The sequence below is a fragment of the Chaetura pelagica genome, unplaced genomic scaffold (genome assembly GCF_000747805.2).
Source record: "Chaetura pelagica isolate M959 unplaced genomic scaffold, ChaPel_1.0 scaffold363, whole genome shotgun sequence".
Classification (NCBI taxonomy): domain Eukaryota; kingdom Metazoa; phylum Chordata; class Aves; order Apodiformes; family Apodidae; genus Chaetura; species Chaetura pelagica.
In genome coordinates this window covers 1,075,152-1,086,321 of record NW_009952720.1, presented here as the reverse complement: position 1 = coordinate 1,086,321, position 11,170 = coordinate 1,075,152, and the positions used below count along the sequence as shown (strand labels likewise).

At 52.4% G+C, this 11,170-nt stretch overlaps 1 protein-coding gene across 1 annotated transcript; it reads left to right on the top strand.

Moving 5' to 3' along the window:
• Positions 1–815: 815 nt before the first annotated feature.
• Positions 816–6,239, top strand: TOR3A (torsin family 3, member A). The gene is made up of 6 exons (XM_009994674.1): positions 816–1,071; positions 1,408–1,521; positions 2,227–2,492; positions 3,095–3,267; positions 5,089–5,213; positions 5,989–6,239. Exons 1-6 carry the CDS (start codon positions 816–818, stop codon positions 6,237–6,239), a joined length of 1,185 nt encoding a protein of 394 aa, XP_009992976.1.
• Positions 6,240–11,170: the final 4,931 nt, after the last annotated feature.

Genomic DNA, 11,170 nt, shown 5'->3' with positions numbered 1-11,170 from the left:
CGGATCTGTTCAGGGCAGTGTCAGGAGGGCAGAGCCAGGCTTTGTGCAGGGATGTCCAGTGACAGGACAAGGGGCACTGGGTGCAAACTGGAGCCCAGGAGGTTCCATGTGAATCTCAGGAAGAACTTGTTTGGTGTGAGAGTGCCAGAGCCCTGGGCCAGGCTGCCCAGAGAGGCTGTGGAGTCTCCTTCTCTGGAGACATTCCAACCCCCCTGGCCACGTTCCTGTGTGATGTGCTCTGGGTGCCCCTGCTCTGGCAGGTGGGCTGGGCTGGGTGATCTTTTGAGGTCCCTTCCAACCCCTGGGATTCTGTGATTCTGTGGTTCTTTGTGCCTGTTATTTTTGCATCCCCTCGTAAACGGCCCCGATGAACAACAGCTGCGTTTGTGGCAGCCAAACTTCATCTGGGCTGCTTCAAAACCACATTATTTGCCTTCCCTGGCGGTTCGGTGTTGGTGCTGCAGGCTTGCCAGGGGTGGAGGGTGGTAGCAGTGCCGTGGAGCTTCCCTGGGGACCTTCCTGGGACATCTCCAGCCCGGCTGGAAGAGAAGCCACTCGCTTCTCTCCCAGGGCGCGACCTGGGGAGGAGAACCCATCCAAGTTTTGTAGGGAGCAGCCCGGGTTCGTGTCGGGGCCGGTTTGGGCAGCGTGGGGCTGGGCACTGGGGGGGCGGGCGGGTCCCGGAGCGTGTCCCTGGGTCCAGACGAGGCGGTGACACCTCCCCAGGGCCCGGAAGTGAGATCACGGCTCGGAGGCTGAAGGGGGAGGCTGAGACACTCGGGCAGGATTCGCTCCCAGCCGCAGGGATTCCCGCCATGGGGCTGAGCTCCTGCCTCCTGCTGTTGGTGCTGCTGCTGGGGGGGTCGGGCGGCAGGGACAGCCGAGGGACACCCCCGAGGGGGGCTTGGGAAGAGGAGGGGGAGCTGTGGGGCAGGGCGAGGTACGAAGCCGTGAAGAAGCACCTGGGGGCTGTGGGTGCTCTCTCCAAGAAGTACTGGCAGTACCTGGCGTGCAAGGTGTGGCAGGAGGGCTGCGAGGAGGAGAAGGAGGAAGAGTCCAGTCCCAGGCCAGGTAAGCACCTTCCTCCTTTCTCTCCCTTGCCCATGTCTGGGGTTCAAACACCCCGCTCCTTCCATCTCCTGTGGGTGCTGTCCTCCCCTCCCCCAAAGGTTACTGCCCTGGGCATCCTCCTCCCTGCTCAGCAGCCCCTGGGCTGCCACAAACACAGGTCTTGGTGTTAGCTGAACCAGCTGCTGCCCATCGAGTGCTGATTCCCCATCCCACAGCCCTGGCTGATCCCCTGCACCTGAGCAGAGGGCTGCCCTTAACTGGCCTCAGCTGGAAACCCAGACAAAACAAAAAAGGCACTTGATAGCACCTCTCAGCTCAGACCACTGCGTTTTCCAGGTTGGAGTTTGCCTCTGGTGGGGCAGGATTACCTGGAGATCCTCTCTGCCTGGTACTGCAGCTTTGGCAAGTGCTGCAAGACGGGAGACTGCCGGGTAGTCAACAACATCACAGGTAGGTGTTGTGCTGTGCTTGGGAGACCCCAACTAGTGCTTGTCTGCTGCCTCTTTCTCTCTCTTTTTTTGTTTGTGGAGTTTTCTTCTTTTTAAAAAGGTGTATTTTAGCAAGCAGTGTAAGTAAAGGGCATTTCTGAGCAGGTGGGGAGGGGGGTGAGCTAATTTCTGTTCCCCATGATTCCTTTGTAGTTGTGAGGCTGCAAGAGAGTTTTCATCTTGCTGTGCTTGCTTGTCTCCTCCTGTTTGCCACCAGCCCTGCCTCCACCCAGTGGCTCCCAGGCATATGAAGTGGGACCCAAACTGGCCCAGTATACAGCCCCTGGTCTGGGGGGAGCACTAAGAGCTGTGTGGGAGCCCTGTGCATGTGTCATTTTGTTTTGCTGGCCCTGAGATGTCTGGTATCTATACCCACTGCTGGGAGCTTGCGAGGGAGTCATCAAATACCTCCTCCACTTCCCAAAGGAAAGAAGGATTCAGAGGAAGATCTGTGTCTCTTTGCAGCTGGTGCAGGCAGGGTCCAGGCAGCCTGCCTCATTAACCCTGCAGCTTTAATGCCAGACATGTGATGTCCTTGCAGACAGGCAGCCCCACCAGGAGGGCCCTGTGGGCTTAGTGTCTGCCATGTTTTCTACTCTTACTCTCACCTGCAGCAGCAGCTGGGTTTGCAAGGTAAAACTGAGTTCTTGGTCTCTCTTTCCTGCAGGGCTAGAAGCTGACCTCAATGAGCAGCTCCATGGGCAGCACTTGGCCAAAGAAGTTGTCATCCAGGCAGTGCAAGGGTTCCTGCAGAGCCCACAGCCAGAGAAGCCTCTGGTCCTCTCCTTCCATGGCTGGTCTGGCACTGGCAAGAACTTTGTGGCCCGGATGCTGGCCAGTCACCTGTACCGGGATGGGCTGAAAAGCGAGTGTGTCAGACTCTTCATCTCACTCTTCCACTTTCCCCATCACAACTACGTGGACTCGTACAAGGTGAGAGCCAACAACACAGTGTTGCTGTGGGTATGGGGTCCACCTGGGATGCAGTCCATTGTCTTCACAGCATTTGGGATTTGTGAGCAGAACAGTGTTGAGAACACAGCAGCGTTATGGCTGCTGCTGAGCATGGTGTGTACAGCATCAAGGCTTTCTCCTCCCATGCTGCCCCTGGGGTTGTAGGTTGGGGGTGTGCAAGAAGAACACACACCAGACAGCTGGCTCCAACTGACCAGAGGGATATTCCATACCATGATGTGTCATGCTTAGCAGTAAAACCTGAGGGGAGGGTGTTTTGGGGCAGGAAGCCATGGCTGAGAGCCTGGCTGGGTATCAGTAGTAGGTGTGATGGCCTTTGCATCAGTTGCTTTGATTTCTTTCTTTCTTCTTTTTCCTTTGCTTATTAAACTGTCTTTCTCTTGACCCACACATCTACTTGCTTTTGCTTTTCCTGTTCTCCGCTGTCCCACGGTGCTTAGCTGCCAGTCAGAGTTAACCCTGGGTAATCCTGAAAGTGAATCCAGGCTCAGCCCTGGTCCAATCTCCTGGTGGCAGTGACTGCTGCTGGGCTTCTCACACCCCTCTCTGCTGCTCTGCAGGCTCAGCTGAAGAAGCAGATAAGTGAGACTATGCAACTCTGTAAGCAGTCCTTGTTCATCTTTGATGAGGCAGAGAAGCTCCATTTTGGCCTCCTGGATGCCCTCAAACCTTTCATGGCTCCCTATGACAAGGGCCAGGTGGATTACCGGAGATCCATCTTCCTCTTCCTCAGGTGATTTCTGGGTCCCCAAAGGGATGGGGAGGAAGAAAGTGATGGAATTTATCCCCTAAAGTGTGTGACATACTCGGGGAGCAAAGCTGGGGCTGCTGGTCTTTGTGGGAAGTTCTTGTACAATGTGGCACTGTTGGTTGGGAGCAGGAGGTGGGGAGTTCCCTGGCTGTGGTTGCAGGCTGAGGTGCCATCTGTCTGCTGTGCTGGGAGGGCTCATCTGACATCCTCTCACCTTGTGGTTTAGTGGTTGAGGTTAGTTGCTTTCCCACCAAGAGTGAGGAAGGATTTTGGCATCCCTAGTGCTATCCTAGGCCTAAGTGGGATGCACAGAGGGAGAGGTGAGACATCTCAGACGTGAGACAGGCACATGCCTGAGGTAGCCAGAGAGAAATGCGAAGGAGAGACAAGCATCTTTGGCCCCCTTCAATTTAGGATTTACAACCTTCAGCTTGGCTCTGGCAAGAGGTGTTCCCACAGGCTGGCAGTGTGCAGAGCATTCCCTCTCCATCTCCCACCATCCAGGAGGCTACTTTCACCTCCAAGCTTGGTGGGTCCCCAAGGAAGCTTCTCTGCCCATGGAGGACCTATACCTGTGCCAGGTGTTTGTGGAGCTGACCACATTTCAGTCATCCCTGCTGGGCCTCCAGCAGGAGCCAGAGTGGGGGAGGCAGATTCTCCCTTGTTGCTCAGGGCAGGGTGGATGTGCTGCTGGCTCTGCTGAGCTGACCTTGTGTCCTGTGTGGCAAGCTGGGCAGGGGCAGTGGGACATCAAACCCATCGTGCCACCAAGCAGAGGGGAGCAGGGTGCCTTGAACTGCAGCAGTGTGTAATCTGTGAGGGTTTCATCACACCTGGTGGCACTGTGACACAGATCTGTTGTAGGAGGGCTGGCTCTGCCCCAGGGCTCCTTTGGACACCAGCCTGGTCCTGCAGCTTTGGCCAGGTTTGGATGATGAGGGTAGAGTGGGACTGACTGGCTCTCCTCAGTCATACAGGGGCTGAGTGGGAGCAGGATCAGTACAAGCTTTCTCCCCTCACAAGCCAGTGCAGGGGGAATGGTGGTGGCTTTTTAATTTTGCCTTCCCCCCATCTGGGGAATGTGCCATAGTGCCTCTGAGCCTCCCATCTACACCAGCCCTGCAGCCAGCTGGTTCCCAGTGTCACCACCTCACTGGTGGCAGGACACCCTGGGGGATGTTGCAAACCCCCCATCAGCACATGGGGGCTGCCTGGCCTTGAGCTGCTTTCCAAGGCGAGGAGCTCCCCTTGGAGCCTCAATGACTGTCCAGACCTCATGTCCCCCACCACAGTGCTGCCCCCACGGTTGGGTTGTCCAGAGGAGTCCTGGGGTGGGACCTGTGCTGCTCTGTCCCTCTGCCAAGTCCTGGGCTGCTGTTTGAATCCCTGCCCTGGACTTTAACTTCTGGTGGGACTCTTGCCATGTGCCCTGTCCTCTGACTTGGACATTCAAGGGTAGCTTGTAAATAGACTGGTGTGGGGCCAAGTGTCACTTGAGAGGTCAATGGCACCCCATCCAGGACAGGGCACTGATGGAGGATTCCACTGGCTCCTGGTTCTGCCCTGGGGGAGAAAGCAGCTGCCCCAGGGTCTGGGCTGGCAGGATGGAAGATAGCTGGATAGATGGCTGTGGAAAGGGTTTTTTGGGGGGAGAAAGCTGGTTCCTCTGCTGATGTTTCATATGCTGACCCTACAAGGCACATCCTTCATTGCCAACAGAATTGCTGAGACCTCTCTGTAGGGGAGGCTGTTGCAGCTCTCAGCTCTGGGGGCACAGCTGAGAAACGTCCCTTCTGTCTGCAGCAACCTGGGTGGCAACACCATCAATGAGGTGGCCCTGGACTTCTGGCGAGCTGGCCGGGCACGGGAGGACATCTCCTTTGAGTTCCTGGAGCGGCAGCTGCGGATGGAGCTGCAGGAGTCTGCAGGTAAGAGCCAGACTCACCTGTGGGGTGCTGTGGGCACGCTGCCCACAGACCTGCTCTGTGTCAGCTCAGGCCCTTTTTACACAGTCCGATCCCCTTGCCAGAGGAGGTTTAAATTGGATATCAGGAGCAATTTCTTCACCCAGAGAGTTGTCAGGCCCTGGCACAGGCTACCCAGGGCAGTGGTGGAGTCATCATCCCTGGAGGGATTTCAAAGATGTGTAGATGCTAGATGGTGCTGAGGGACATGGTTTAGTGGTGGCCTTGGTAGTGCTGGGTGAACAGTTAGACTTGATGATCCTAAAGGTCTTTTCCAACAAAAACAAGTCTATGCTTGTGCTGCATGAGTGCACATGTGCTGTGGAACAAGCCTTTGTTCCAGCCTTCCAGGGTTATTTGCAGCATGGGCCCCTTCCTGCACCAACATGAGCACAGCACTACTGCAGCAGCAAGGCACACAAGGAGGGAGCTGGGAATCCTTCTGGCCTCCCTCAGCCCTGGATAGTGGCCAGGCTGTGACAGGCAGTCCATAGGGAATTATCAAGACTTTTCTGGGGATTCAGGCTTCTCTTGGCCAAGCCATGGTGGTGTTCCATGTTCAGACTAGGTTCTGGCCAGCTCTTGACACATGGGTGTCACTCTTTCTCACCTCTTATGGCTTGATGAGCCTAGACAGTTTCCCCCCCCCCACAAACAGAGATGAGCTGTCCCTCACAGAGGGTTCCCACCTCTTGGATGAAGACTCTGAAGATTTTTTTGGTCTTGCTTTTTGCTACAGAGAACAGTTATGCTCGCAGCCACCTCCTGGAAGAGAACCTGATTGATTTCTTTGTGCCATTCCTGCCCTTGGAGTACCACCACGTGAAGCTCTGCACACGGGATGCTTTCCTGGCCCGGGGACTTCCATACACCGAGGCAACTCTCCACGAGGTGGCCAGCATGATGGTGTTTGTCCCCAAAGAGGAGAAGCTTTTCTCTGCTCAGGGCTGTAAATCTGTATCCCAGCGCATCAATTACTTCCTTCCTTGAACACCAGGTGGAACTACACCAGTGATGGAGCTGGTTCTGCACTCTAGGAGCTGCTCTCCTTGCACTAAGTCAAGTGGGCAGATTACCCAGCACAGGGACAGAGACTTAACCCCTTGTTACTCCAAGGGCTGATTGCAGGGAAGGAGGTGCACCCTGCCCAGCCTTATTCCTGGGACATGGGGATAACCTGTGCTTGAAGTCTGTCTGATGTTTTCAAGTCCCTTCTCTTAGCAGGTAGTAACCTGAAGTGGTGGTTTGGTTGTGCTGACAGAAGCTTTGTTTCACATGAGTGGGGATGTCTAAGTTCCCTGGTTTGTTACCATGTAATGAAGGCTTTGGACAGACTGGTCCTGTTCAGAAGGCCCAGCAGAAGCCACATCCTCATCCCTGACTTCACTTTTCTTGGTCACTTCACAACCTCTCAAACTGCACAGAACTGTTTAGCTGGAGTTCAGGCTTTTCTCTCTTGCTCTCCTGCCTTCACAAGTTGTCTGCTGCTCAGGGACACTCGTGCCAGGATGATGGTTTGTGCAGGGAGGAGGACCCTGTGTAGAGAAAATGACTGAGTATCTCCTCTGGAGATGTCAAATCTGTTGCTTCTCATTTTGGAGTGTCCCTCTCTCAATGGAGTCTTTCGTTGTATGGAAGCAGCTGTGGGGATGAGGTGAACTTCTGCTGAAAACATGTTTCTGAGCAGCTTGGTGAAAAGCCTGTTCACTGCAAAATCAAGAAGGGGAAACTAATTCCCCTTCCAAGGGCTAAGAAGGGCAGTTGAGGAGGATGGTGGCTGAAGGAACAGAGAATTTGGGTTTTCAGGGATGTAGTAAGCTTGGGGTTTTTCCTTTGTTTTTTGATGGGTTTTTTTGGTTGCTATTGGGTTGTTTCTTTTTTGTTTGATTTTGATTATTTTTTTTTTACTTTGTTTTTTTCCTTCAAGTTGCACGGTGTGGTTTTTTTTGGCTGGTATCAGCATTACTACACCGAGGGGCTGTTTGCTGTCTGGGTACTTGCCCAGTGATAAGTAAAGTTACAGCAGGACCAAAAAAATTTCGACAGTGTTACAGGAATCACTTTGTGACCTCTAGGTCAAAACTCCCTTCCAGCACAGCTGGGCTGGGGTGAGGAGGTGAGACAGCACACGCCAGGGACAGGGCTGAGCTCCCTGGACACCCCCTGTGTGGACCTTTGATCTATTTTAAGCTTTGAGCCTGGCTGTGGTGCCAGTGATGAGCAGAGTGACTTTTGGGAAAAGATTGACCAGACACGCTCACTGCTCCTGAGGACTTTGAGCTCGTGTTTCCCTCCAGGGCACGCTGGCTCTGTTATCTAAGCAGGCTTCATAGTCCAAGGCAGCTGCTTTCTCACTGCTCAGCTGAGGCAAGTTTAAGTTGTCACTAGACTGGAACTCAGGGCCTGTGCCAGCGTGTGCTGTTATTGGGTATTTTTAGACTTGGTTTATGGTTAATCTCATTCTTAATCAGCCTGGGAAGGAGCAGAGGGAGATGGACCCAGGAAGGGAGGATGCAGCCCCATAGAAGGACCCAACAAGCTGTGTTTTATAAGCCAGGCAGAAAGTTTAGGAAGTTTTTAGTTAGTGAGCTGAAGTTTAGCTGCTTAGAAGGTTGTATAAACCAGGATAAACCATGTTTATTTTATTTTTTTTTACATGGAAAAGAATCTTCAGCTGCCCAGCATAGGCTTGATGCTGTTTGCAGTGGGAGGGAGTCACTTTATCAGCCGTTTGGCCAGTGTGGGGCTGGTATGAAGTTGGTGTGTTAAGCAGTTCTGACTCTGTTACTGTTTAAGGAGGTCGTGGTGTGACTAACTAGGGCAACGCTCAAACAGTGATGCAAGACCCAGTGCTCTGCAGGTCACACTCATGTGTGTTTGAGTATTGAGTGTTTGATTATGCAACCCCAACAGCAGGATCCACTCTACCCACGCCATGGCAATGTTAGTTTTGATTTAAAGGCATAAATAAAGATCCTGCTTTTCTCTGCAATCTTAACAGAATGAAATTATTTCCCTTCTTTAACAGGTTTATCATTTTCTTTCCTACCCAAAGTAACAAGCTTCAGGTTAGTACCAAGTTACTTCTTTTCCTAAGAAAGAGCAGCACACAGTCAGGTGGTTTTTGCCAATAAAATATTGCAACCTTTATTTAAAACAAAATGCAAATTGGCAAAACTTTGTGGAACAACAGGCAAAGAGGCCCTTCCAAGGGCCTTATTTACATCAAGTTTAACACTGTTCGCAGTTCACAGTCAGACGATAGTGAGAGAATTAAATTAGAAAAAAAACAACCAAAATATATTACAATAACAATTAAAAAACAAAAACAGTTGACAACACTGGTAGAGTGATTGGTGATGAACGTGTTTCATTTTAATCCACTTCCTGCCCTCAATGAGTTCACTACTGACACAAACAGCGTGCTGAGCCGACGGGGCTTTACCCCCTGTGCACAACAGAGACATTTGGAAGAACAACCTCCTTTGGTACAGACATTTCTTACCACGTAGGTATCATAAATAAGTCGGGTGTCCCACAGCCTTGAATTTCCTCCCATGAGGGAAGAGGCTGAAGGATTTGTTCCACACTATAGGCCACTGGAGTGCAGCCCTTCCGTGCTGGACGGTGCCCCCGGCACTGCAGCGGGACTAGTCGCTACCCTTGGGTTTTCCTCTGGGGAGCAGCAGGGTTGGGCTGAGTGCTTTGAAGAGAAGGCAGCAGCCTGATACTTTTGCAAAAAAAAAAAAAGATCTTTCTGGATCCATGAGTGCTTGTCACAGCTGCTGCTGCTGCCTGGGAGCACTGACAGATGGGATGCAGAGCGCCAGGGTGCGGGGAAGCCTGTCACAGGTAAGTGGTGCAGACATCTGGGTCTGCTTCTTTATGACTGCCCAGTGTGACCTATCCTGCCTGCTCACACAACCACTGCCTGGCAGGGGATGCTGCTCTGGTAACACAGCAGTTCTGGGGCAGCCCCACACTGTGGGGTTTAGTTCCCACTGCCCACGAAGAGCTGTGTGCCAAAAAACTCTTGCCTAGGCATGCTGGACGGTAAGTCAAGGGTGTGTGTGTCCTTGTCACACCTACATGAGGCTGGTGGTGCTCAGGAGACAGGTCCCAGGTGAGGAGGATGGAAGCAGGCAGCCCCCTTTCCCCGCTGTGTTCTGCATCAGCCACACTGCTCCATTCAATTCTGCTTTCTCAGCAGCTAAACTAGATGCAGTCCCAAGACCCAAACTCTTAATTCAGCTTCACCCCTATCCCCACTAATGAAAACTATTATGAAGTTGAAGTGCTGCCAGTCAGAGCAGCTGAGTGTACCACTTTGGGGCTAAAAAGGGTGTACAGTGCAGGAAGAAAAGAGAAATTGCACTTGTGAGGTGGCCAATTCCCCACAATAGCTTGGAAGAGAAACTGCTCCACGTGGACTCACTCGTGTGAGCAAGTGTTGTGCTTGGTGTTACTGCCCCTATGTGCTGCCATCCCCTGATGCAAAGAAGGTTACTTCCTATTCTTGCCCGTGCTAGTGCAAGTGAGACAGCCTGGCTGCAATTGCATCCTCACCCCATAGGGCTGCCTGACAGTGGTGAGGAAAGAAAACACAAACAGGAGTTCATGCCTTGACCCTAACCTCAAGAGTGGAGTAAGAGGTGCTCTTCATGGGGCAAATAACAGAGCTCCACCATCCTTATGTTACACTGGATGTGCTGTGTAAGGCTGAAAGGTAGTGCAGCAAGGTGCTGCACTAGAGACTTAAGGCTGCATAGAAAGCCAGAACTAGCAGAAGGGAGAAGGGAACAAATTTAGGAGAGTAGCTGTGGAAGGATGAACAACTGAATGGTGATTTACAGCAGAACCAGCTTTCAGCTACCCTGCCAGAGGGCGGGGAAGAATTCCAGTTTGGGAATAAAACACTGTTGGGCAGCAGAAGCAGCAGCAATTCTGCAGCCTCCTATTTAGGGGGACAAAATCCCAGTGTCAAGTTAGTGCTGCCTCTGCCACCATCTACCTCCCTGATGCTACTAGGACCATAGGTAAGAGCAGAGCAAACAATCTCCATGAGTGACGACAAGAAATCTCCAGATTCCACTGTTGTTTCTTCTCCACTGGAGGGATCAGAACTGAATGGGTTTCTGTGTTGCCCAGAGAGGTTGTGGAGTCTCCATCTGTGGAGATGATACTCAAAAGCCAGCTGGACATGGTCCTGGGTGGCAGCTGTAAGTGGGCCCTGCGTGAGCAGGGGTTTGGTCCAGGTAACATCCAGAGGTCCCTGTCACAGAGGTACTGCTCATTGTCTCTTCCCTGGGGAGAAGAAACCAGCTGCCTCTGAAGGGAAGTGGGGATGACCAGTGGAGGGGAACCAGACCTTTGTGGGGGCACAGTTTCTTTGGAAGGGTGAGAAAGGGCTGAAAGAGAGGAGTTGTAGTAGTTAAAAATTCCAGCAATTGTTAGCTACTCTGTCACTTTTGCTGGAGCTTTTCTGGAAGCCTGGCATGGGGTGGAGAAGGCTTCTTTCAAAAATATTCATCAGAACTGGACTAGTAGCCTTAAAACTTTCTGGTTAAAATACCTTTCCCCTGAGAATCACTTCAGTTTCAGTCTGTCTGTGATAGTAGTACAGTGATGAAACCACATGATTGTCTGCCAGGGCAAACAAGACCTGTCTTTCTGCCCCCAAAAAAGCTCCCCTGCCTTTCCACCGAGTACTGGTTGTGAAGCAATTCCACAAGCTGCCTTCCCTTTGCAGGTCACCTTCCCAAAAGCCATTAGTTTGGTGGGCAGCAATGCACACCTTCCATTAAGATGCCTGAAAGAGATAAAGCACAAAAGCCCTCAGCAAAAGGTGATAAAAAGTGTAGGTCATAAGAGTTGGGTGCTCAGCTTCAGGGCTGAGGTTGCTGTGACAGAGCCTCAGGAGA

Bases quoted from the DNA above. Each gene is read 5' to 3' on its own strand.
- TOR3A (XM_009994674.1), top strand. From the start codon at position 816: ATGGGGCTGAGCTCCTGCCTCCTGCTGTTGGTGCTGCTGCTGGGGGGG. The intron at 1,522-2,226 runs GTAGGTGTTGTG...TCTTTCCTGCAG, and splicing joins GGTAGTCAACAACATCACAG to GGCTAGAAGCTGACCTCAAT. The intron at 5,214-5,988 runs GTAAGAGCCAGA...TTTTTGCTACAG, and splicing joins GGAGCTGCAGGAGTCTGCAG to AGAACAGTTATGCTCGCAGC.